This window comes from Eschscholzia californica, unplaced genomic scaffold (assembly GCF_041429995.1).
Source record: "Eschscholzia californica isolate CP2 unplaced genomic scaffold, dmEscCali1.0.p SCAF_3, whole genome shotgun sequence".
Lineage (NCBI taxonomy): Eukaryota > Viridiplantae > Streptophyta > Magnoliopsida > Ranunculales > Papaveraceae > Eschscholzia > Eschscholzia californica.
Window position 1 is genome coordinate 4,019,818 of NW_028238420.1, and position 27,529 is coordinate 4,047,346.

The 27,529-nt window shown below is 36.3% G+C and overlaps 4 protein-coding genes and 1 pseudogene across 8 annotated transcripts in view; 2 read left to right on the forward strand and 3 right to left on the reverse strand.

Moving 5' to 3' along the window:
* The window catches only part of LOC147547798 (zinc finger BED domain-containing protein RICESLEEPER 2-like), a 78,437-nt gene that overhangs the window by 11,361 nt on the left and 39,547 nt on the right, over window positions 1-27,529 (forward strand). The gene's annotated exons all lie outside the window — the stretch shown is intronic.
* LOC147547799 (DNA repair protein RAD4-like) overlaps window positions 1-27,529 on the forward strand; it is a 63,186-nt gene that overhangs the window by 9,734 nt on the left and 25,923 nt on the right. The gene's annotated exons all lie outside the window — the stretch shown is intronic.
* On the reverse strand, window positions 526-3,456 carry LOC147547800 (ribosome production factor 2 homolog). The gene is made up of 7 exons (XM_086670673.1): window positions 3,158-3,456; window positions 2,863-2,932; window positions 2,543-2,746; window positions 1,381-1,626; window positions 1,055-1,297; window positions 898-963; window positions 526-779 (listed from the first exon to the last, which is right to left on the reverse strand). Exons 2-7 carry the CDS (start codon window positions 2,929-2,931, stop codon window positions 660-662), a joined length of 948 nt encoding a protein of 315 aa, XP_086526799.1. The 5' UTR covers window position 2,932; window positions 3,158-3,456; the 3' UTR covers window positions 526-659.
* Window positions 12,346-14,463, reverse strand: LOC147547801 (flavonoid 3'-monooxygenase pseudogene; annotated as a pseudogene). The gene is made up of 2 exons (XR_015236726.1): window positions 13,493-14,463; window positions 12,346-13,213 (listed from the first exon to the last, which is right to left on the reverse strand). The product of XR_015236726.1 is annotated as a flavonoid 3'-monooxygenase pseudogene (transcript).
* LOC147547802 (flavonoid 3'-monooxygenase-like) lies at window positions 16,090-18,215 on the reverse strand. Its single transcript, XM_086672575.1, has 2 exons — window positions 17,052-18,215; window positions 16,090-16,751 (listed from the first exon to the last, which is right to left on the reverse strand). The coding sequence occupies exons 1-2, from the start codon at window positions 18,003-18,005 to the stop codon at window positions 16,116-16,118; spliced, it is 1,590 nt and encodes a 529-aa protein (XP_086528701.1). The 5' UTR covers window positions 18,006-18,215; the 3' UTR covers window positions 16,090-16,115.

A 27,529-nucleotide genomic window follows, 5' to 3' on the forward strand; every position in this document is an offset into this window, starting at 1 on the left:
CGAAATTGGCCATTTTGACCGTAGTGGTCAAAAGTCGCATATTTTTATTGCGCTGCTCAAAATTCTAATTGAGTTTTTAGAGAGACAAAATCTCACACTCTGTTATAGAATGGTGCGGACCAGTCTTCTGGGTTGCTGCTTCTCTTAAGAGGTTAAACACCCTTCCCTAGTGAGGCCTTTTTAAACCGTGAGACCCAGGTATGCTAAAGCGGACAATATCACTAGCAGCTCAGAAGGCTGGTCCACCCCCTCCTATTAACATACTCATTGATTTTAGATAGCCAAAGAGATCTTCAACAATTTAAGATCTTTTTATTTAAATAATAAATATTTTAAGGTCTTGTAAATGAATACACAGGTTGATTGACTTTTCTCAAAAAGGTGTCATTTTTACTAATCGGGTCCAAATACATACAAGTTCCTACACCTAAGACCCAATGAAATGGTTCTCAATCATTGTCAATTATGGAGTAAGTTTGAGACATAAATGATGCCAACAATCTTAACCAGAGAACGAAAGTAGACTTCAAAAACTGTTGTCTTTTAATATAATAAAATTAACAGAACTTCCCACCTTTCTAAAAGGCAGGATGAACCAATATATAAATATAACAGAACAAATATTACCCTAACCCTGAAATACTAGCCAACCTAAAGTCTTACTCAGTATCCACCTTCTGCTTCTTTGGTTCCTGAGAGTTCTGATCCTTCTTCATCTTACTTTCACGTCTTTCCCTCTTCAATCCCTTAGCATTGTTTGATAGTTCGATATTACCAACCTAAACCACACGACAAAAACTGAAACTTAAAACCACAAAGAGCAATTCGCATGGCAGAGAACAAACAACCACCCATTTTAAATGGCAAAATAAAATAAAAGAAAAATGATCTCTCTACCTGCTGATCTGGCATGTAAACTTTCCCGATTGTTCCCATTATTACGTCACCCTTAACATTTTTAACCTGCACGTAGATAAGACATAGATAAGCATATGCAATATTAACCAACTAAAATGGACCAGAGCAGTTTATGTTGTACTAGTCGGGTTTTGACCTTCTTTTTAGGACGCTCACTAGATGACTTCATAGCCTCTTTCCTTAGACCATCATTAGGAAGGCGATGCCTGCGAACCACCAAATCCATGGATGGGCCAACCTCGACCAGCTCCATTCTTGGGACAACAGTACCTGATCTTTTAAGTCTCAGAGCACAATGTGTAAAGAAAACTGTTTTCGAAGACACAGCCGTACATACATACACTCGGTCTACACCAGCAAGATTCAAAGTCTCAACAACCTACAAAAACATATCTTTGCTCCTCAATAAATTAACTCGTACTAAGTAAAACAAATGAGGATGCCATACTGTACAAATCTTACCTCTCCTCTAAACAAGTCTAGCAACACCTCCTTCAGATGTTTAAGCTCTTCAACACTCTCAAAACCCTCTCCAATAAAAGCAAAGAGAGGTTTCGACCCAATTCGAGGCGCCAATTTCTTGTCAAAAGAAAAGGATTCCAATGTTTTGAAGTTTTCTACTCCAACCTCAACAAGATCATAGATGTGGTGATCATAAGTCCTTCCAATTACTAGATTGTTGGGTCGTTTCTTTGAGTGAGAACCATACTGAAAAAGGGCAACAATCACTCATAAAAAATAGGTTATTTTAAACTGTACTAAACAAGTGCCCCGAAACCAAATTAAAAGATCGAGAAAACCTCGTACTTACCTATCTTTTCTGCTATTTTACTTTCACTTAATAAAGCAATAAACAGTTTGGTTCGTTGTTCAAGAACTAAAATACCTATTACAGTATAGTATGGGAAAAACCTCTCCTGACAGGCTGACACATCTCAGTCAAATAGTGTTTGATAGAGACACCTACAACTCTAAAAAAAGTTGCTTGGGGAAAAGAAAACTGGTCGTGGATAAGCCATCTTAGATGCATGCAGCCTCCTCGTTTATTAAAAGACCCTATTTCATAGGATCTCTATAGCAGTTTGGGATCTTAGAGAGGTTGTTAAAATCCTCAGTTCAATATTATCCAGCTTCTTACACATTAGAAGAATTATAAAAAATATCGTTTTTGTACAAACTTGTTTGCATAATCTAGGAGAAGTTTTGAATACATAAACTCCTCTCATTGGTGCTCCGTGCTTGATTAAGTTTTCCTTTGATCTTACAATCATAAATCTGGAATAAGCTTAGTCCCAAAATAACTTCTTCTTTAGGACTGATAAATTGAATTACGGTATGCAGTAAGAACACTGAGAAGGTGGTAACTCTTTTCATACAATCTAAAGAAAACTAATGTGAACTTCTTCAAAGTGCTATAATACAAAAATAAATAAAAAAAATTAAAATGAGAATGCTCGTATCCAACTAGGATAATTTCTTTATCACCTACCCATAAATTTTATTTACTTACTACTAAAAGACGATTCCGAAACATATATCTTCAATTTGGCAAACTAACAATAAAAAAATAGCGACATAATTTTGTGAACATCCAACTGAAATGAACTACGATAAATTCACTTACCACAAAAAGACTGCAATCGGTTTTGAGCGAGAAGAACTCTAAAGACGTTTCACCTCCACTTTCAAATGGTCTAATGTTATCATTCTTTCGAGTATATCGTATAGCATTACCCCTTTTGAGGTGATAAATATTGGTCAAAATATCATTCAAAACATTGCTGGTCTTGGTACCTTGAAGGATAAGTGTTTTCTTTCCATTTTCAACCTACATAAATAGACCAGAAACTTAAACTACTAAAGATCAATACTCATAAACAGAACAGAAAATGCACTATAAAACTTGAACATAAATCAAGGAAAACAAATTATGGGTATACTCACAAGCTTGGGAGCACGCTTTTCCACCTCTCTTTTAGCCCTAGCTGTTTTCGGGGTTTTGATTTTCAACATTCTGCAAAAATGGGTAGTTCTAAATTGTTTAGTTTAACATGGATTTGTTCTGTATCATCGTTCTAGGGTTTAAGTGGTGGAAGAGGGGTTTTGCTTCTATATCAATATAAGCCAAACACCAAACTGAGTTGTAAAAACGAAGAATTTGGGGAGAAATTTGATGTGATTTACTATAAAATCGAGGTTGTGACAACAGGAGAGTGAATAGGGAAAGGGATCAACATACCTGGTGAGAAGACGTTGGAGCCAGAGAAAGAAGAGGAGAGGGTTATAAAACCCTAAAAACGTTTTAGGGTTTAAAGACAATTATTTGAAGAAGTTACAACTCAACTAGTGTCTAGTAATGGACCTGTAGCGGATCAGGTCATGGGCAAAAGACCCATTTAGCCAAAAGAAGCACCTCCAAACTCGGAAGGGTCTTAACAAAAGCTCTAAACTAAGATGTTGTTCGGCAATCAAAAGTATAACTCCTCTTGCTTGTAGTTGAAGTTTTTTTTGCTTTAAAAAGTAAAAAAATCAAAAAAATATTTGACAAAAATGTTACTTACAACAAAAAAGTCAAAAAATTAGTTTGACAATCAAATTTAATTTTGATAATTTTATTTTTCTTTTATTCAAAGAGATACATGATTTTCATTCGAATTTATTTATGATTTCCATGATCACTCTTGTATACGAAATGGTGGTGATATTGGTGGAAGTGGTGGTGGTGGTGCCTTGAAAGTATGGTTATGGGGTTTGATGGTAGCAAAGCTATGATGGTGTTGCTGGTGGAGGTATAGGGATGGTGGTGGTGGTAGAGGTATGATGATGGTGATGGAAGTGTCGTGGTAGTGGAAGTATGGTGGTGGTAATGGTGGAAGTACGGTGGTGGTGTGGTGGTTGCGATATGGTGGTGGAGGTATGGTAGCGGTGGCGGACAAAGTATGTGAGTGGTAGTCATGGAGGTATGGTGGTGGTGGTAGAGATACTGGTGGATAAGATATGTATGTGGTAATGATGGAGCTATGGCGGTGGTGGTAGAGGTACGGTGGCGGACTGGCGGTATAGTGGTGGTGATGGTGGATAAGATTTGTGGGTGGTGGTGGTGAAGGTACGGGAGTGGTGGTGGTGAAGGTACGGGGGTGGTGGTGGAGGTACGAGGTGATTGTAGTTGATGTGCGGTGGAAGTGTATGGTGGTGGTGTTAATGATTGTGGTGGTGGTGGTGGTGGAGGTACGAAGGTGGTGGTTAAGGTGTGGTTGTGTGGTTGATGTATGGTGGTGGAGGGAGATAGACGAAGAAATAAATTTCGTCATGTAAAGTTCATGCATATGTTGAACATAAGTTAATTTACTTTAAAGTTTTTTTTTTTTGTTAAGGGTTAATTTACTTTAAAGTTAAAAGCTAAAAATTTTAACTTTAAATAAAAGTCGAATTTTGACTTAAGTGAAGTCGGTAATTTTGCCTTACCAAATTAATTTCTTTACTTTTCTACTTAAATAAGTAAAAAAATAACTTATTTTAGCTTTGCCAAACGCCACCTAAAAAGTAGTAATATAAGTGTGTGTAATGATACATAGAGTATAAATATAACCTGGATAATTATCAATTAGATCATTTTCTAATATTTTGTTTCCTAAATAACCTCACTTACTAAAATCCATTTTCTTTCAAAAAAAATGTTTAGGTCTTCTTCTTCATTCCTATTCTTCTCAACAACAAACAAAACCCTAACAACCAACGTAACATCAAGCCCACTGGTCGTCATGCTCCATCTAACGAGTTATCATGTCACCACCGCTCTCGGAACCAAGAAAGAGAACGAGCATGCGAGAGGAAACAAAGCAAGGCTGAGATATATTCAGATCTCTTTCGATTAGGAGAACAGGTAGCTACGATTTTCTTCAATCGTTATTGATCTTCTGTCATGGTAACTCGTCTCTCCATTGATGACACTTTCTCTCTCTCTGACTTTATCTCTCTCTAAAATCACGCCTTGAAGTCTCGAAGAAGAGTGTTCCTGGATTAATTTTGTCATGACATTACCCACCTTGTCACGTTTTTGTTCATGGATGTTCTTATGAAACTTACTTGTTCCTGGCAATGAAAGAATATGAGTGTAATATGAAGAAATTTATGGTGTGTTTGGTTGCAGATTCCTATCAAAAGTGGGGTTTGGTTCCCAATCAAGAAGGGGTTTTAAACTCCTAAAAAAAAGGGGTTTTAACTGTATAGATCAAAATAGTATAGAAAATAAGTTAAGGAGTAGTTTCTAGAAAGGTCAAAATAATATTGAAAATTAGTAGAAAAACACAACATTTGAAAATTATTATTCAGGTCAAAAAGTGTGCAAATACACCCCTTTTTGTCATTTTGTGTAACTTAATTCTTTTATTTTTCTTTAAACTTTAAATCGATATAACTTTTGTTTGAGATGTCGGATTTCTATAAAAATTATATATTTAGAAATGATTTTTCATTAGCTTGCTAAGAAGATCCACTTTCAATATTTTTTTTTCAAAAAAAAAACCTAGAAAAAAACGGCGTTTCATTCCTTTACGTTTTTCTGCAAACGTGTTTGCAACAATCCATTATGCAAACGTGTTTGCAGCAATCCGTTCTGCAAACGTGTTTGCAACAATCCGTTATGCAAACGTGTTTGCAACAATCCGTTCTGTAAACATGTGTTTGCAACAATCCGTTCTGCAAACATGTGTTTGGAACAATCCGTTCTGCAAACATGTGTTCGCAACCGTTGCAGAATATAAGCTTGAGTTGCATATCTTGCAGATTCGATTTGCAAATCGAGCATATAAACTAAGAGTGTGTCTACAAAATCTTGATTTTGAAATTGATTTCATAATTCATCATATAAAACGTAAATGTTTTTTAAATTCAACAAGAAAACATCTGAATACATCATTCGAACCTAAATCTTGATACACCCCTTACTTAATTCCAACCCCAGATACACCCACAACCAGTAGATTGTACCAAACAGAACCAATAATAGAGTAAAAACAATGGATTTTCTCTTGTCAACAACTTCCTTATCCTCTTGAATTAGCAAATCCTTCTTCAAATCATAATCTAAAGACGCACCAACGGAGATGCTTTATTTTCAACCTTTATAATCAAGTGATAAAAGATCCCCAAGGATACAAGTAAGAAACCCTAACAACAACCTTTACATCATCAAAATCATCTTTTGTTTTCAGTCTTCTTTTCTTTATTCTGCTCAACTGCAACTAATGTTGCACCACCACCACCATAGACGGCAACAATTGTTATCAATTCTTGAAGTTCCTTCAAAGACCTGGCAAAAACAATATCGCATGACAAAGCCAAAACATTAAGAACATGTTGGTATCCAAAGTCCAAAGAAGTACATGTAAAAAGTATAAGAAACATATGTTCATACAACCAATCAACCATTTAGTTTGGAGGCAAACACGTATAGATTTAAACGAGGATATGCGGTATATTATACAGGAAGCCTGCTTAATGGAAAATGAATGATATAAGTAACTCAAAAGGATCATTATAGAACAACGGTGTAGGACTCTCTCTAGGCAACAACGGTTGTGAACATGAGAAGTTACAAACGCGATATGCAAGCAAAGATACCGTGAAGGACTCCAAAGTCAAACATGTCAACTTCAAAGTATAAAGGACAACTAAAAACCCCTTAAATATGAGGTATTGATGACGAATCAGGGATAGTTTGACAAGCTGCACAACTGCTTTCTCTCCATCAACTTCTAGGACTTGACCACGGCTGGTAGTTCCATCTCCCAAACGAATATTGACAATCTCCTGATATTTGGGACCCTGAAACGATTAAAAAGTAACGTCAATGACACTGCACACCACATCACTGCAGCATAAGTAACAATAAAACAAAATAACCAAAAGGAAAATGCAAATAGTATACCTTAACTTTTTCTAAGATAACCAGCGGTCTTGCAACTCCAGAAACAACTCTGTATTATGAAATTCACAAAGAAAATGATGATTTCATCATCAGTGATCCATGTTATATCAACTCAAATATATGAAGTGAGATAAAACACACAAGTAGCATACAGAATATAGTCAAGGTAGTAGGTTAATCCACCTCCTTAAGTGATGAATAACCAGTTGAATAAAAAGTAATATTACATAAGAGCATCTCGAATGCAACACTCAATTTACAAAACTTAACTTGACACATAGGATTACTTGAGTTTTTGACAAAAAACACTCTCCAATGCAACACTCAACTAGAGTCTCAATATGATGTGGCAACAATAAATATTGAGATACTCAAAAGAAAACTCAATTGTTGAGTTTTTCCTTGAGTATCTCAACATTTATTGTTGTATCTCTATTGGTCCACATCAACATTTTATATATTAAAATAATAACTAAAAGTAAATCTTAAGTAAATGTTGAGTTTTTTTGAGTGTTGCATTGGAGATGAATTTTGAATTGAGTATCTCAATAGTGCAACCTAGGAAAGAGAAACTCAATTCACACTTGACACATTGGATTAATTGAGTTTTTGTTGAGTGTTGCATTGGAGATGCTCTTAGACAATATAACATACTTATATTAAAAGGTTCACCGACAGTTTTATAATCATCACATGTAATTCATGGTTTACTTTTTTAACTAAGAATTATTAAGAATTGGGTTATCTTAGTTAGCCTACTCAGCTCCACATGTTTAACTGAGGTTACTCCTTAAACAAACCAAGAGTGATTTTACCTTCACTACATCGATACGGCATGAATATATAACATGTAGATGGATGATTATGCATCCGTACATCATGAATATATATATACATCATTATGTAAATAAGCTTTATAACTGTCATCATTAAAGACATAAGAGTCTTAAAAGCCATGTGAAGACTCTGCATTTCTAGTGAGACACTCTAAGAAAGACTCTAAAAGTCATAGTTGTCAATTATCGATTATGATTTTTTTTTTCTAAGGGACAATATAGCGACACTCTAAATTTGGTTCTCTCCAATGGAAATCTTTGTAATACCTTTACTTAATACACATGTCACTCTTAAACTCAATAGAAAATAAGTAGGGAACGATTGGAGACAACCAAATTTGAAGTGTCTTTATACAGAGACGTAAATTTAAAGTGTCGCTATACATGAACGTACTTACAACCAGGCCAAGGGGGGCCATGGTCCCTCCTGAACTGGATGCAAGTTCCATTAAGAGTCATTAATTGTTCGGTAGGTGTCTTTCATAATCAATTTAAAGTGAAATTAAACAGATGAATGACATGATTGGGACGACAGAGATAGGTAGTGTTGTAGTGAGCACCAAAGAGGACCTGGGTTCATATACCTGGGTCATCATTTTATAACTTTTTGTAAAAGTTTAGGTTTATTTTTCTCATCAACCCCCCAACAGAAGTAATTCTGGTAATAATTGTTTTCTACAAATTCTTTTGTTAATACCTTATTAATCGATGAAATTAATCAATTTTATATCATAAATCAATCTTTATTTGTTGACAGCATATCATAAATCAATCTAATACTTTTTTTTTTTCTAATTTTCCTTGTTACTCGATGGCATTAGTTAATTTTATCTTTTGAATCAATTAAAAAATAAATGTAAAATTCATATAAAGACACAAATTTTTAATATTTCAATTATGTATTAGTCTATTCAAGTTAAAATGTAGACTCAAAATTTTCTTTTTTAAGTTTTGTGAAAAGACAATTTAAATGAAACAAGAAAATTACTCGTTTTAGTTCATTATAATGATCACGCTTCTTTTTCTTTTTGATGAAATATGATCACGCTTCTTAACACCAACAAGTTGTAAATATGAATTAAACTGCTTACAATTTGAGTTGTCAATGTTATCATATAAGTCCATAAATATTAGAAGATATTGTTAAATATCTACCCCTCGATTCTTAATCCTGGTTCCGGTCCCTATCGCTATATTGAGTTATCCTTAACAGAATCATTGAATGATTGTCTATTTTCACACGTTTGTCCATCCGCTTAAGAAATGACATGTTTTGGCCTATTTCAACCTCAACATCTCTCTAATTACCTTCTCTCTTTGGTGCGAATAAAAAGCATAAGGGATTTTTTGTCGAGAAAAGAGAGATGCAAAAAAGTTACCCTTCACCTTTCCCCTTTCCTAAATCCTACCAAAGAACCTCTTCTTCGCTTAAAGGAGAAAAGAAAAACCCTTCCTTATCCACTTTTTGTGAGAATAGTCTCACATGGGAGAAGGGGTAACTAGCAACAAGAATATAATGTATAGGTCATATCCACTTATTGCCAATTGGTTTTGAGTTGGATGACCACAAACTTAACATGGTATCAGAGCTAGGTCCACACGTGATAGAGTTAAAAGTCACAAAAAAGAAACACGTGTTAGGCTAACCACGCCACACGTGAAGGGGTGGAATGCTAACCACGCCACACGTGAGGGGGCGTGTGAGAATAATTCCACATGGGAGAAGGGGACACTAGCAACCAAGGCTAGAATGTATAGCTCCTCTCTGCTTATTGCCAATTGATTTTGAGTTGGATGACTAGAAATTTAACACTCTTCTTATTTCTCTTCATTTGTTACCATCTTCATCTTTCTCCATCTTCACGATAACTACTTTCACCTTCATCTTCTTTTTTTATTTTTGTCTACTTGGTATAACTTGTATTTTCTCTGAATTGATTTAATCTTCATTTGTGGCTCCCAATTGTCATGTAAGTTTCACAATTATTTTGTACTTTTTTCAATTTTTTACATTTCATTTGGTGAACCAATTAGGTGTTAAGATCATTGAGCTTGGATTCCTCTCTTTCTGTTTTTCAACAATGAGAATTATATTGTTTATTTATAAATGTGAAATGACCAACACAGATATTGATGGCTGGGAGCTTGGATTACTCTATTACAACCATCAATTTCAACCATTCTCATAATGGGGACACCCTCATTTGGACTCCCATTGAATCTGGTAGGTTCTCTACAAAATCATACTATCAACTCATAAGAGATAACCCATTCTACATGATAGAGTTAAAGAATTTCCTTGGAACAAACTTTGGAAGATAAAAAATATGAGTCCTAAAATACAACTCTTCATATGGAAGCTACTGCTTAATGGTATCGCTACTTTAGATAACTTAGGTAAATATAATACTATTGTATGTTTAATGTGCAATACAGGAGCAGAGGAAACAATCGATCACCTATTCGGAAATTGCCCAAAATTCAAAGATTTACTTGATAGTACCAACAGTATTATGCTCAAAAACACCACAAATGACCCCATCAAAAATTTATCAGATCTACTAAATAGATCACACTATAACATATGACTGGAAGATCTATACTTATCTTTTATGGTGGTGGTGGAAAACCAAGAATGAAAAGGTGTTTAGCTCCAAAGAACCAAATCTTCAGAGGTGTTGGTGGTTGACCCAACAGGAGGTAAGCTTTACACACCCCTCGATTTCTAACAATGAAGTTATCTCCGACATGCAGGTATCGGTATGGCTCCCTCCCCCATCTCCCAAAATCAAAATCAATGTAGATGGAGCATTTAAACCTCCATTAACATCTGCAGGAGCTATAGCAAGAAATGAAGATGGTGTAATCGTAGGAAGCAAAGCCATTATATTTTCAGCTGAATCCCCTCTTCACAGCGAAATGAGGGGTTTTGTATTAGAGCAGCTCCAATGGTTGTTCTCCAAATGCCCCTCCAAATGAGCATCTTCTCCAAATTTGGGGCCCGCTTTTGGAAGGGCTCTCCAATGGTTCCATCTCTATCCACTCCTCCAAAACATTTACTACATTATTTTAATCTAACATTTAAACAAAAACTCATTTACTACATATATAGTAAATTAAAAAAGACATAATAATTATATTGAAAATCACTAATATAATAGAAATAACAAATAAAAAAAAGATTGCAGGAAAAGAAAATTAAACTAAAAATAGATAAAAAAAAATACATTGCACTACTTAAACTTAAACTTCTTCATTAATATGGAGGTAAGAATTTATATGGAACATCTCCTCACAATGTGAATATCCCTGAGAATGAGACTCAACGTTTTCAATAATTTTTATCTCGACACAAGAAGATTAGAGATAATCAGGCTAATTATGCGTTACGAGATGCTTTGATTGACCATTTGTGGGCAAGAAAAGGTGAGGCTTCACATACTGATTAATCTTTAAATTGTTAAAGATGTTCGGAAGAATTATCGTAGTTTTCAGTTTAATTTGTCTTAGTTTCGAGTTGTACTATCTATTTCTATTAATGAAAATTCAGTTATGTTAATCTTTATAAAACAAAATTACAATATATTTTATTTTTATTAATCAAAATATATGTTGAAATGAAACTTAATTAATACAAAAAAAAATTAAAGTAGGGACTTAAAATGAATAAGTAAGAACTTATACAATAAATTAGGACTAAAAAAATAATTTAAAGGACTTAAACTAAACACATAAAAACAAAAGGAGCAAATAAAAAGTCCCATCTCATATGGAGAAGTTTAATAGTGCCCCTTCATGTATGAAGTACTATTCATGGTTCTTCAAATCTTTAGAGATTTGGAGAACCATTGGAGAAGGTTTGGAGCTCAATCCCTCCAAAAGTTGTACTTTTTGGAGGGATAGAGCTCCCATTGGAGATGCTCTTAGGGCTTGAGCTTAGCAAAGAGTTGGGGATAGGATTATATATCATAGAAAGTGATTCTAAATCAATGGTGGATATACTCTCTGATGAAGATAGCATCACACCGTGGCGGTTATCAAGGGAGCTAAGTACCCTTCGCAGCGACATCTGGAGTAGTAATGTGGAGTTACAATATTGCCCTCGTAGTTGCAATATCGAGGCACATCAGTTGGCGAAATCTGCATTAGCCCCTCTGACTTAAGCAACTCGCTTCTTAGTCCTTTCAGTTAAATTTTAGTACTCATGTATCCGTCTTTATGCATTTTAAGCCGGTGGAAAGAAGCAGTCGGCATCTTCCACGACATGATTGATCTTGGGATCTCCCCGGATGTGGTAACCTTCAGCACTCCTATTGATGCTTTTTGCAAAGAAGGAATGGTGGAAGAAGCACATGAACTTTCAGAAGCAATGATCCGAATAAGGGTCAGAACTAACTGTCAGACACTTAGTAGGGTCAAAACGGTCAGTTGGTCACAAATTGGGGGTCAAAATAACATTAACCCGACATTTTATCATTTTTTTTTAACAAATCCACTACGATCCACGTTAAAATCGCTATAAGGCATTGTTACATCATGAATATGTGATAAGTACGATAACCGTCTAAGTTACACCATTAACGAATGAATATGTGATAAGTACGATAACGGTCTAAGTTACACCATTAACAAAAGAGACCTAAAGTCCAAAAACATGAAAGAGGTCTAAAGCTCGACAAATTTATTACATTATTTATACCTTTAATAACCCAGGTTCAATAAACCACGGATTTCACCTCCTCTAGGGATCGAACCTGAGACCTCTAGGCTTTTGGAGTTTATGTCAACACTTTCAACCACTCGGGCAAGAAAGTTTTGCCGATATTTTATCATTATAATACTCAATCGGGACGAAAGAAAAATGACATCAACAATTTCATAATGATGATTATTTACGCTTTTATTCGTACTCATGACTCGATAATCTTGGTGTAGGAATAGCAACAAGTGGTGTTGATTTCTTCAAAACAATCCCAAATTTCTCGGCAAGATCGAGTTTTGTTCCTTTGGGCAATTGCCATTCAAATGAATGCAAGAGAGAAGCTAAAACATATTTTGTCATTCTTTCAGCAAGTGGAATTCCAATACATACTCTTCTCCCAGACCCAAAGGGAAGATAATTGAAATTGTTACCTCTATAATCAAACTTTTGGTGAAGATCGTTACTTAAAAATCTTTCAGGTCGAAACTCTAATGGATTCTCCCACACGTCTGGGTCTCGATGCATTGCCCACACATTGAACAACACTCTAGCTTCCTTGGGAATAATGTAGCTACCAATTTTGCAAGATGAAATGGCTAAATGAGGCAACAATAGTGGTGCTGCTGGATGCAATCTAAAGGTTTCTTTGATTACTGCATCTAAATATTGTAACTTTGACAAATGAAACTCTTCTATAATGGTGTCTTTTCCTACCACTTCATCTAATTCCTCTTGGACCTTCTTCATAATATTTGGGTTGTTCATCATCTCTGTCATCGCCCATTCTAACGTCGTTGATGTCGTATCAGTTCCAGCAACAACCATGTCCTATTAAAAAAATCATTAGAAAAAGATTAGAACTTAACTCATAAATAAAAAATAAACAACTAAGATTAGATGGTGTTTGTTTTTTTTTCTTGTTGACTTTTCTGAATCTATATCGTCCTACTCAATTAGACCCAAAATCAACTCAAATCAGTCATTCAGACATCAAGTGTTGGATAAAAACAAACTAAATTCTATCCCCGAGTCAATGAAGAAACCCCGAATAAGATTTCAGATCAGACTTATAGAAAACAAACACAACCAAAGAAGGGCAGAAAATACCATTAGCAAAGCCTTAAGTTGGATCATTGTTATTGGTGTTTTAGCATCCTGTTGTTCCACAAGCTCCAAAAGGAACTGCAAAAAATCCTTGCTCCCTTTGATGGTCTCGTTCGCCTTATCCATTTTCTTATGTTGTTCTATAACGGAATCAAATATACGATCTATCCAAGATAAAAGTGACTTGCAACGACCTTGAATTCCTTGTATATCTCACCATCTAAGAGCTGGAAAGAGATCAGAGATATTAGGTTTGCTGGCAAGCTCAATCATATCATTGAATGCTTGTCGAAATTCAACTGCAACACTAGTCCTCTTCTCCCCTTCTAGTGTACTACCCCACACCATGCCCATAATTACATTAAGAGTCGTTACAAATACTTGTTCACCGATGTCTATCGGTGTCCCAATTTTACCATACAGATCTTTAACAGTTTGTCGAACTTCTTTTCGTCGAAGATGATAACAAGAATCAAGATTTTGGTGACTCAACAATTCATGAACACATACTTTTCGAAGCGTTTTCCATCCTACGTTACAAGAATTCCAAATGATATCGATAGAACCATAGGTCAAAATTGAAGCTGCAACTGGTGTTGCACGGCTAGAAAGTTCAACATCATGATCTTTGAAAGCTTCCTTTGCTAAAGAAGATGAATTCACTACAACAGTATATGAGCTACCCAATTTAAGCTTTAGAATAGGCCCATAAACTTGAGCCAATTTTGCAAAGTATATATGGAGATCAGGTTCTAAGGAGAAGAGGCTTCCTACCAGTGGCAGCCTAAAGGCCCAGGAAGTGATTTCGCTTCCTCGTTCCTCATCGATCTCCTGATAACATACCAAGATATAGCTAGAACTGCGACGAGCAGGGAGACTGCTAGACAGGAGACTTGGTACCCACCGTCGTGGTCGTGGTCGTAGTCGTGGCCGTGGGGGCACCCCCATGGCCAGCCAAATAGTTGTGGAGACATGGTTATCAAATTTGGCACCAAATTTTGAAGAAGAGAATAGCAATTACAGATTAAGGCCAGAGTCTAATCTTATACAGAAGAAAGGGGAATCTTGAGATCTAAACAGGGGTATTGAGTATTGACTAGTTGAGAAAGGAGATGAGGTTGGTTCCCCGAAAAGGCATTGATTAAATAATCCATAAACAGCCAAATCACATGTTATATACCCGTTTCAAACAATAACATTAAAAAATTATACCTTCACTTTAATAATTATGACGGATATTGTTTTTTTTTTTGTTGAAAGCATGACCGATATTGTTGGGGTTAGGTTTTGGGATGAGATACGTCCAAGACCATTTTGGAGCAAGTAAAGCCATAGATAGAGTCGTGGAGTGACAATTTAGAGGTTCGGTACAACACTTCAATCAAAGTCATATTGTATGAAAATATGAGAGTTGAAAAAAGAATTTTACGTGAAAAATAAATAACTTTTTTTGAAACGATTTAACTATAAAAGAAATATCTAAATCATTTAAGAATATAAGCTCAACAAATTATTAACAAAAGAAAGATTACATTTTGAGAATAAAGAATTCACAGCTACTCTGTTGGTTTTCTTTTCCACAAGTACAAAACAATTTTTTTTTTTAAATAATAAAATGTCGGTGTGTCTGATAATATTCTAGAAAGACTGAACTATCATATTTTAATGATCCAAATTAAGATTTTGACTTTGAACGGATTATATTATATATATATATATATATATATATTAGTCATTCAATTGGGATATTCTTACTTCTTGGGTGCTCTAATTATCGAGATTGTTAGACCTAAACATCATTTAAACCCAGATTTGTAAAAAAGGGAAAAACGCACCCTCAAATATGAACAATATTAACTACTCAAATCTGTAAAAGAAATGGGAAATTTTTCTGACAAGGATAGAAGAGATGGTGGTGGTTGTGGATGAAGATGAAGATTGTTAGGGAAAGAATAGAGAAAAACAGAGGTTATAGAATAAAATAAAAGAGGGAATTACAAAAATAAGAAAAGAAAGGAAAAGAAACTACATGAATGGTATAAGGGAAAAATGGGTAACTTTGCCAAAATTTGGGGAGCAAAACAATCTATCGCACACAATTGGAGGACAAAACTAACTGTCATGCACCTATAGGGGTCGAAACGGTTAGTTGGTCACAAATTGGGGGTCAAAATAGCATTAGCCTGATATTTTATCATTCTTTTTGACAAATCAACTACGATCTACGTTAAAGTTGTTACAAGGCATTGTTACATCATGAATATGTGATAAGTACGATAACCGTCTAAGTTACACCATTAACGAAATAGACCTAAAGCCCAACAACATGAAAGAGGCCTAAAGTCTGACAAATTTATTAGGAGTATATTATTTATACTTTTAATAACCCTAACCCAGGTTCATCAAATTTATTACATTATTTATAGTTTTAATAACCCAGGTTCAATAAACCATGGATTCTACCTCTTCTAGAGATCGAACCTGGGACCTTCAGGCATTTGGAGTTTATGTCAACACTTTCAACCACTCGGCAAGAAAGTGTTGCCGATATTTTATCATTATAATACTCAATCGGGACGAAAGAAAAATGACATCAACAATTTCACAATGATGATTATTTACTCTTTTATTCGTTATAAAGCTCATGACTCGATAATCTTGGTGTAGGAATAGCAACAAGTGGTGTCGATTTCTTCAAAACTATACCAAATTTCTCTGAAAGATCGAGTTTTGTTCCTTGAGGCAATTGCCATTCAAATGAATGCAACAGAGAAGCTAAAACATATTTTGTCATTCTTTCAGCAAGCGGGATTCCAATGCATACTCTTCTCCCAGACCCAAAAGGAAGAAAATTGAAATTGTTACCTCTATAATCAAGCTTTTGGTGAAGATCATTACTTAAAAATCTTTCGGGTCGAAACTCTAATGGATTCTCCCACGCTTCTGGGTCTAGATGCATTGCTCGCGCATTGAACACCACTCTAGCTCCCTTGGGAATAACGTAACCACCAATTTTAAACGACGAAACGGCTAAATAAGGCAACAATAGTGGTCCTGGTGAGTGCAATCTGAAGGTTTCTTTGATTACCGCATCCAAATATTGTAACTTTAACAAATGAGTCTCTTCTACAATGGTGTTCTTCCCTACCACTTCATCTAATTCCTCTTGGACCTTCTTCATAATATTTGGGTTGTTCATCATCTCTGTCATCACCCATTCTAACGTTGTTGATGTCGTATCAGTTCCAGCCACAACCATATCCTATTAAAAAAAATCATGAGAAAAAGATTAGAACTCAACTCCTAAATAAACTACTAAGATGAGAAGATAAAGATGGTGTTTGCTTCTTCTTTTTTTCTTGTTGATTTGTCTGCTTCATCTGAATCTAAATCTTCTTACTCAAATGAACCCAAATTCAACTCAAATCGGTTATTTTGACGAATCAGACATCAAGAGTTAGACAGAAACAAACTAAATTGTAGTTCTAGTCGAGGAAGACCTCGAATAAGATTTCAGATCATAATTAATAAAACAAACACAACCAAGAAGAGCAGAAAATACCAAGAGCAAAGCCTTAAGTTGGATCATTGTTATTGGTGTTTTAGAATCCTTTTGTTCCACAAGCTCCAAGAGGAACTGCAAAAAATCCTTGCTCCCTTTGATGGTTTCATTCGCCTTATCCATTTTCTTGTGTTGTTCTATAAAGGAATCAAATATCCGATCTATCCAAGATGAAAGTGACTTGCATCGACCTTGAATTCCTTGTATATCTAGCCATCTAAGAACCCGAAAGAGATCAGAGATATTAGTTTTGCCGGCAAGTTCGATCATATCACTGAATGCTTGTCGAAATTCAACTGCAACACTAGTCTTTTTCTCCCCTTCTAGTGTACTACCCCACACCATACCCATAATTACATTAAGAGTTGTTGCGAATACTTGTTCACCTATGTCTATGGGTGTCCCAATTTTACCATACAGATCTTTAACAGTTTGTCGAACTTCTTTTCGTCGGAGATGATAACAAGAATCCATATTTTGGTGACTCAACAATCCATGAACACATGCTTTTCGAAGCATTTTCCATCCTACGTTACAAGAACTCCAAATGATATCGATAGAACCGTAGGACATAATTGAAGCTGCAACTGGTGTTGCACGGCTAGAAAGTTCAACATTATGGTCTTTGAAAGCTTCTTTTGCTAAAGAAGATGAACTCACTACAACTGTGTATGAGCTACCCAGTTTAAGCTTTAGAATAGGCCCATAAACTTGAGCCAATTTTGCAAAGTATATATGGAGATCAGGTTCTAAGGAGAAGAGGCTTCCTACCAATGGCAGTCCTAGAGGCCCAGGAAGTGATTTCGCATCCTCGTTCCTCATCGATCTCCTCATAACATACCAAGATATAGCTAGAACTGCGACGAGCACGGAGACTGCTAGACAGGAGACTCGGTACCCACCGTCTTGGTCGTCCCGGCACCACCTTGCCCAGCCAAGTAGTTGTGGAGACATGGTTGTTTATTTGGCAACCAAATATTGAAGAAGAGAATAATTGCAATTAAAACACCAAAGATTAATTTCATAGAGAAGGAAGGAGCTAGAGATTTTGGATATCTCGACCAGGCATTTACTTCTTCAGAAAGGAGATGAGCTCGGTCCCTTGACAAGTCAGCATTAATTAAAAATAGTCCAAAAACAGCACATTCACATCTTACCCTTTTCAAACAAAAATATTACTACAAAAATACATATATCTTCGAGTGAGATGGGCCCTAGACCATTTTGAGGCAAGTAAGGCCATAAACCAAGGCCACCTGTTTATAATCCTAAAGATGTGAAGCTACTCGGATAACATTTATTGAGACGTACAAGTACGCACGAACAATCTTTCAACAAAAAGAAAAGAGTACGTACGCGTCCTAAATCATTAGCTTTATCGATCCCTTCAACATACCAAATCTATCCCTACATGAACCCAAAACCCCAACCGTTTGTTCTACAACATTGCACATAATGACATCAAGATCACCAATGTCTATCAGTGTCTCCATCTTGCCATAGATCTTTTAGGCCTCTGGTATAGGAAGAGCAATGTTTAGTAACGACAATGCGTTAGAAAGGCAAATTTACGCATTTGCTCTTCCTTTACCAAAGTAGTTTAAGTAGAGCGTTATAAAGATCAATTAATAAATAGTGCTAAAATATAAGGACTTTAATAAAAATTAATAATAAATCTATTATTCTATTCACTTGTAGTTTTCTCTCACATAAACAATTCAACCCTAATATCGTCACTACTAACAACATCACCATGAGTATTAAAAAACTTGCAAAGTTTACCATCACTGTAGTTTTAGTTTCAAGCTTTTAATGATGCCTCGAGATCTCATGGATGATGAGGAACCACCATTAATGAAGAAGGAGGTCACCTACATCAAGAAAGAAGAGTCATTTGACTTAATCGAAAACATCGACTTAAATGAAACCATCGACTTAAACGAAGATATCGACTTAAATGAAAATATCGACTTAAACAAAGACATATATAATGAAGATAATATGTCTCAGGTAAAGAAAAATCATTTCTTGTCTTCCTCTATGGTTGAACAAACGTTTTAGGTCGTTTTTGTTTCGTAAAGGATTTTCGGTTGGGTCGACTGAAAAAGACAACAAATTCCAAGCGGGATGGCTGAAAAAGACAACAAATTTCGGCGGGTCCGCTGAAAAAAACAATAAATTTCGGCCTAGGCGGCTGAAATTGTTCTGTTTTTTCATCCGCTCTGGGCGAAATTTGTTTAAATTTTTAGTTGTTCTAGATGAAAATTTTCATTATTTTCATGCATGACTTTTTATTTATGCTAAGAGAAATTTATTTTATGAATCTTCAAAAGTTACTTTAATCAGTGTTAAAACCTTAAAAATCAATGGAGAAACCAAGCAATAACAAAAATTACAAACCCCTCTTTGGAGATGAATGTTGTGTTAGACGGCTAGAAAGTTTGGCACCATGATATCTGAAAGCTTCCAAAGAAGATGAACTCAGTAGAACTGTATGTCCACAAAATTTAAGATTTATAATTTAAGATTTATAATTGGACCAAGAACATGGCCCAGGAGATTTTACTTCATAATTTTGAGTTCCGAGCGACTAAAGATCTTATGAAACTGAGACAGAAAGCTCCCTCTCCAATTACCAACACAAAAGGCAGATAGAAGTATATAGGATATATTGAATATCAAGAGTCCAAACCGATGATATCAAAAGCAAAATTTTCAGAACCCACAATAACAATGAAAAACAGTATAAAATGCGGCATATACAAATAGATTTAGTAGGCGATTTTTCACCTTCTTCAAGATAACACGACTTAATAGTTTGAATAAAAGTGTTATCGAGAACTTACTCATTCCGATCTCCAGAGATCCCGCCTCCAAGTTGAAGGAGTTGAAGGAGATGTCCTTCGACCAAGGTGACAATGCGAACAATTTGTCGGATAGGACAATTGATGTGGAAGATCATCAAGTCCGATTGATTTAGGGATCGTAGAGTTGTAGCTAGAGACCAACTACGATCGTCGAATTACGAAGTAATTCACGGCTAACTTCGATCGGATCCTACAACGGGTTACACATAAGAGTGACAAATTGATCTAGGATATGACTAGTGGGAGTGAGATATAATCATGGGAGTGTCCCATAAACATATCTCATAGGCCTAAAAAGGAATTAGGCAAAGATAGTACAAAAAGGCCAAAAACAGGGTTTTTGGGCCTAGACCGGTTCGGGTACTTCTAGGACTCGGATTGGGCTGAATTTTGGAGGGTTAGTTGCTGATATAATAAACATTATATCTGCCAATTTTCGTGGTGTTTGGGCACCTCCTCCTTAGGGAATTGAGAAAATACCAATAGTTGCTATTTTCGACTATTTCCCTAAATCTTATTCTAAAGGGTGTTTTAGGAAACCTAAAAGGAGGTGGATTCTTATTAGGGTTCTATATAAACACTCTTAGGGCAGAGAATAAGGTGTGGAATTTCTCTCTAAGCTTTCTTACTCTACCACATCAAGTAGAGAGGAGAAAGTGAGCTAATTCCCATTAACTATCTATCTAGTCAAGAAGAAAGGAGTTCTTCTTTTCCAACCACCATTGGTGTGCTAGCTATACAACAAGGTGGGAGATCAAATTGATTGCTCGTGTCCCAAGTAGAGGAGCTACACTTGAAGCTCTTGGTCTTCTTCAATCAATTCAACTAGTTCGAAGGAAAGGCGATTAAGGTAATCTACTATCTCCATTAGATTAATTACTAGTTTTGCATGTGATCCTGGGAATACTAGTGTAGACATTAGATGTCATATTTCCGCTATAAACACTAGTAGAAGGGTATAAATCCCTACAGTGGCGTCAGAGCCTCTTGCTATTAACTAGTTTTTGCTAAGAATCGAACCAATTCATATGCTTAATAGTTTGAAAATTGAGTTTATAAAAGTATTTTAAAAGATGTTTTTAAAAGTATTTTAAACTCATAATTTGATGGGATTCAATAAATTTTCAAATTGAGAATCAAATTGATGATTAAAAGTGTTTTAAAAGACTCAATTTCATTGAATTTCAAACTAATCCATGCTTGATTATGTTGATAGTTATATTTAAAAAGGTTTTAAACATAAAATTTGATTAATTATGAATTGGATTCAAAGATTTTTCAAATTGATTTCAAAATTGTTCTTTGAAAACTTTCAAAAACCTAGATTTTGATCCAAAATTGGTTTGATTAAGAGTTGTTTTTTAAATTTTGGAAACTTTTGAAAAACAAAGATTTGGAATTTTAGAAGTGTTCTAAAAAGAGTAGTTTTGAGTTTGGGAAACTCTCAAAACAAATTTGGAAAAATTTAAAAAGTTTCTAAAAGTTTTGAAAAATTTTAGAAGTGTTCTAAAAGGAATTTCAAAAATTTAAGAAAAGTTTTAAAATTGGAAAATAGCAACTTAAAGTTGCATAAGAAAAAAAAAAAAAAAATTTCTTTTTGGAAACTAGGGTTTTGAAAAACCCTAGTGTCCGGCCAGGAAGCTTCCTGGCCGGACCAGAAGCTCCTGGATGCATCCTCTGGACGCGTCCAGAGCAGCTGCTGAGACGCGTCTTGAAGACGCGACCAGCAGCTGCGACAGAAGCTTCTGGACGCGTCTTGAAGACGCGTCCAGGTCGCGTCTAAGACGCGACCAGCAGCTGCGAAGGAGCTTCCTGGACGCGTCCAGAGCACTCGACCAGACGCGTCTTGAAGACGCGTCTGGGAGGTTCTGGGTGTCTCGGACTAGTCCGAGACACCTAGTGCTGGTCCGGTCCAGTACCAGACACGTCTAGAACGCGTCTGGTACATGGACTAGCGTCCTGGCTCCGGGCAGGACGAGACCAGGCCTTGATAGGCCTCGGCCAGGACATGCCGGCCCTATGGGCCGTGCTATGTCCGGACCTTGTCCGAGCCCTTTTTGGGCTTGGGCCGGGACTTGTCTAGGACTTGTCCCGAGCTTTTTCGAGGCTTTTCGGACCACGAAAAGGGACCATCATTCGAGTGGGAGTTTTTGCCAAAAATTATTTTCCGATTCCAACCAAATAATTCCAAAATCAATCCGGGCCATCCAAGAGCCCAAAACGGATTTCTCTTTAAATTGATTTATGAAATCATTAAGAATCGAACCAATATTTTTTCCGAAATTGACCCGGGCTTTTTCGAGCCCAAAACGGAGTTTTTCTAAAAGATGATTTTAATCATAAAACATAAAACCGGAAAGCACCATTAGTTGAATTCTTCGAATTTAGACTTAAGGTCCGCAATGTGACATGTGATGTCAACAAAAGTATCTCCCAAGATAATCATGCATATATAATTCTTAGCCTTGATATATTATATGATTGCATGTGATGTGAATGCGGGAAACTAGTATGGCCATAGATTTATTTCCTTATTCTTGTTTTAAGCACGGATGGGTGCATGCTTTGTAATTAATTTTAATTTCAAGTTTATACGATCTGCGAATCGTTAGAGTCTTGTAATTAGAGTTTAGGGTCTATGAGTCCATTGAAGAAACTCGAGGATGAAATCCAAAGGCGAGTGGGAGAAATCAATGGAGGTTCAAAGATGGCGATCCAAGACGAACCAAAAGGCGAAACAAGAAGAAAACCAAGGGAGATTAGATCTTCTAGGTTAGGGGCCATACTAGGATCCATGTCTGCTTGATTTACTTTCTCGTGCGCATTTACTTACTTATTTACGCTTTATGTCGTGGATGTTAGTTAGGCTAAATAGTTCACTATAACAAACGCCAGACTAGCGTAAAAGTCCCCAAAAGTAATCTTGAGTAATCGCCTATCCAGATTAAGACACTCGTTGCGCCCTTGTTCGAGGAAGGTGGGTCGGCCTTCGCAGAGTACCTCCTCTACCTTGGGACAATGCGGGTAGGCCTATAGAAGAGGCCTACACGTCTAAATGGTTCTACTCAACGAGATCAGCAAGAGAGTCTTGGATACTCGAGGCAAAAGGATAGATTAGTCATTCATTAATGAAATCTATCAACCAAGAGTCATAAGGTATGATCAGTGAAGTAGTTCACTCACCCGGAATGACGGAGTCAAAGGGTAGGGCCTTCGTCCGCTTTACTTCGAAGAACTGGGGTCTTGGAATCACTTATTCAATCGGGGACGATTTTTATTGAATAATGTGGGAAAATTAATGTTTTTCAAAAACGATAACGAGTTTTAAAACTTTGCCATTTCTTTTATGTAGTTTAAAGATGACAAAAGATATTTTCAACTTCCGCTCACTTCTCGACAAGGAGAAGCTGAATGAGCACAACTTCCTTGACTGGGAAAGGAACCTAGGAATAGTTCTCAGGATGGAAGGAAAGCAACATGTACTAGAAACTCCAATTCCTGTATTGGATGATAATTCGACTAAAGAAGAGATAGATGAAGAAAGGAGTGTGCGGAAAAAGGCAGAGCCCGTAACTTGCTTAATGCTAGCAACCATGGAACCGACTCTGCAAGAGCAGTTCATAGACATGGATGCTTACTCCATGATGCGACAACTTCGGGAAATGTTCCAGAAACAGTCGAGATTGGAGAGGTTTGAAACCTCTAAAGCAATTATGGACATGCGCCTTGAAAAGGGAAAACCAGTTGGGCCTCATGTTCGCCAAATGATCAGGCTCATAGGCAAGCTGGCTAAACTAGGTTTCCCTTATAGCCAACAAACGGCTACCGACACTATCCTTCACTCCCTCCATAGTGGTTTTAATCAGTTTAAGATGAACTACAACATGAATGGATGGGATAAAACGTTGGAGGAACTTCATTCTATGCTTCTAACAGCCGAAAAGGACGTCGCTATAGTGGAGACTAAGAAGGACGTTCTTATGGTACAAAAGGACAAAGGGTTCAAGAAAGGTGGAAAACAGAAGAAGAAAACCGCGTCAAAAGGTAAAAGCAAACGAATTGCCAAACCTAAAGACAAAGGTCCTCCTCCTGACACCAAATGTTTCTACTGTGATGGCAAGGGCCACTGGAAAAGAAACTGCCCTAAGTTCTTGGAGGACAAAAAGAATGGAACAGTAGCTTCCAATTCAGGTATAAACAGTTAACTTATCAAATACTGTAAAATTCTCAAATTATGGTATGTAATACCTAAAATTGCCCTTTCATTGTGAATGTACAGGCGCAGCTGGGAACTGAATATTTGGCTAAGGAAGACAAGATCCAAGAGGGAGCAGAAGCCTCGACTGCTAAGGATGCTGAAAGGGATCGAAGTCTACTTTAGGCACTATTCTAGATTAATCGTTTTTCTAGTTTTTTAACATCATCTCTGTACTAAGTATTATGGAGAATCAATAAAGAATTTTATTTCTAAATTGAGATGTTAATAAGTGCTAAGTTTAACAAACTATACCAAAAGATTCTAAACTTGGTAAAAAACCTATAAGATAGGTTCATCCCAATCGAAAGGGATGAGGACAACAAGTCCACTATAACCAAAACATGAATCAAACTGACAAGAAAGAAAGCCTTGAGTCAAAAACAGAGATTGATCTTCAAACGTAGTTCTAACCTATCCATATTTGGAGTGTCCAAAAGGATTAAGATGAAGAACACGAATCAAACTCTATCCTCCAAAATCCATTTAGTCTAGACATAGCTTCTCACAAAACTACCAAAATTCCGTCTAACAGCTAAGCTTGTAAAAGCATTACAAAACTAGCAATATCTGACGCAATTTCTTTTAAAAGAAATTTGGGCTTCTTCCATAACTAATCAAGAGAACAAAGTGTTTGTTGCTCATGATAGTATTCTTCTAATAATTAGCACACCTAGTAGTCTGGGAGAAAACACTAATTATTAAAAGAATAAGTGGGAGAAAAGTACAAGTCGATTTAATTCGATCATGAGAAAAATCATGGAGGGTCATGAAGAACAATCATGAAACTTGTACAAGTCGATTAAATTCGACCAAGAGCAACAAACTGCGGCTCCTCGGAAAAGGAAAGGTTAAAGACATGATCTAATAAACCCACCGCACAAAAGCGAATGTCATTCGCCGGAGAACTCTCAAAACAAGTGAAAGTGTCTCTAAAGGAATATCTCAAAGTAGTTGAGAAAATTCCAAATTGTTGTTCAAAAGCCCTAAAAGGTCAAATCTCAAAGACACAGAAAATAAAGGTTATTTCTGAAGAGATAAAAGACCTGCGCAGAAACGGAAACTGACTCTAGATTTTGGCTAGAAGCCAAAATCATCGTGGAATCCATATCTCGTCAAGACATGAAGCTTGATAATTTAAGTCAACAAAAGACCTAAATTGGTTTTCCAAAATAGAAAACTGAGAAGGATGGAAACATTCGTGTTTCCCGAAACGAGACAAGAAGAATAAAGATTCTTCCAATCAAGTTATGTCCACAAGCATGCTTCAGAAATCTATCGACAGATTAAAAGCACGCAAGAGTTAGAATCTTCGATTCAAAAGGCAATCAGAGAAATTTGATTCCTGGAGAATGAAGAAAATCTTGAATCACGAGTTTCAAGAAGGTAAGTGGGAGTAAACAAACCTTCCGGGTCCGTATGCAGAGTACATACAAAAGATTGAGTACGACATAAGGTGTTGTATAACAGTAACGAACTGACTCAATAAAGGACCACACACAAAAGGATAAAATGCCATTTTGGGCATCTGAAGATCTATAAGCATAGATCAAAAGGATGATAGGATTAGAGAGACTCAGTACGCTGAGATGCTTGAGATCCGAAATAGAAAATCTAAGACTCGGAAAGTCTAAAAGAATTTCGACCAAAAAACTCATGACAGAGGGCGTTGCAAAACTCGGAGTCTAAAAGACACCGATGAGCTAGCACGTATGAGAGAGACATTTATGTTCGAAAACATAAAGTCAATCATGTTGGACATGATTAGCATTTAAACATCCGAATTCGGATTGGAAAACCGAAACACTACTTAGTACATCCTAGAAGGCTAAAGGACGAAGTAGTACAAAGTTGAACATGTCATCGTAGCAAACTTCCAGACATGGAAGGAAAGTAGGCTAAAAGTGTTTTAAGCCGGGAACTGTTGCAAATACTACACAAAGAATTAAAGGCCTTAACTCTAGTAAAGATTACTAGATATTATCAAGGTTGAAGATAGTAATCTTCAAATTAATTGATAATAAGCAAAGTTTAAAACCGACTACCACGGTAGTCAAACTAAACTGTCACCTAAGGCATAGTATGAGATTCATACACAGTCTAAGGCATGAGGTATAATTTTAAACCTCGACAAGTAAAACTGAGTGGGTAAAAGGAGTTTTACGGAAGAGGCTCAGATTTACAACTCTCGTTATCAGAAATAATAAGAATTATTTCACCAGTCGTCTAAACTTGGTTTAGTGTTTAAACGACAGTCCATCGATAATAAAACGTTCCGAATAGGTTTGTCAGATACGTGATCTGATGAATGAAACCCTATTAAGTGAACTTGGAATAATTATTATAAAAAATTCCTGGTCCAGGTCATTGCATGGACAACAATGACTCACGAAGACTACACTACAAAACAACCGGGCTTTAGCTACGCCTTTTTTGTTACGGACTACAAATACCGTAGCTATTAGTCAACATTTGCTATGGACATTTTTAAGTCGTAGTAAATGCTAACCAATAGCTACAAACGTTGTGTTCACTTGCTACACATTTGTCCATATCAAGTGCATCACGCACATACATTTTTGAAAAATACGAAAAATATCTTTTTGTTACGAGACGTTAGGCGTAGCAACTGATGAGCATTTGCTATGAGCTTTCCGTAGTTAGTGGGTCTAAATGACAGCAAATGGTGATGAAATTACGGGGGGAAAGTTTTGGCTGAAAATAAAAGGTTAAAGCCAAAAAGGGCGCCAAAGTTTTAGGATGTGCGCATTAAAAATAGCCAAAATTTTGTACTTTTAGAGTGCCCGCTCTAAAATTGACCAAAATTTAGGGTTTCCCAATTCAGTCGACTAGGGTAAAAACGAGTTCAAGTAGAACGAGAGAAAGAGAAATAGAGAAAGCGAGACAAACAAAGCTAGTTCATCTCCAAATCAGTTTACAAATAAATGTCTCTCTCATGCGTGCTAGCTCATCGGTGTCTTTTAGACTCCGAGTTTTGCAACGCCCTCTGTCATGAGTTTTTGGGTCGAAATTCTTTGTAAACTGATTTGGAGATGAACTAGCTTTGTTTGTCTCGCTTTCTCTATTTCTCTTTCTCTCGTTCTACTTGAACTCGTTTTTACCCTAGTCGACTGAATTGGGAAACCCTAAATTTTGGTCAATTTTAGAGCGGGCACTCTAAAAGTACAAAATTTTGGCTATTTTTAATGCGCACATCCTAAAACTTTGGCGCCCTTTTTGGCTTTAACCTTTTATTTTCAGCCAAAACTTTCCCCCCGTAATTTCATCACCATTTGCTGTCATTTAGACCCACTAACTACGGAAAGCTCATAGCAAATGCTCATCAGTTGCTACGC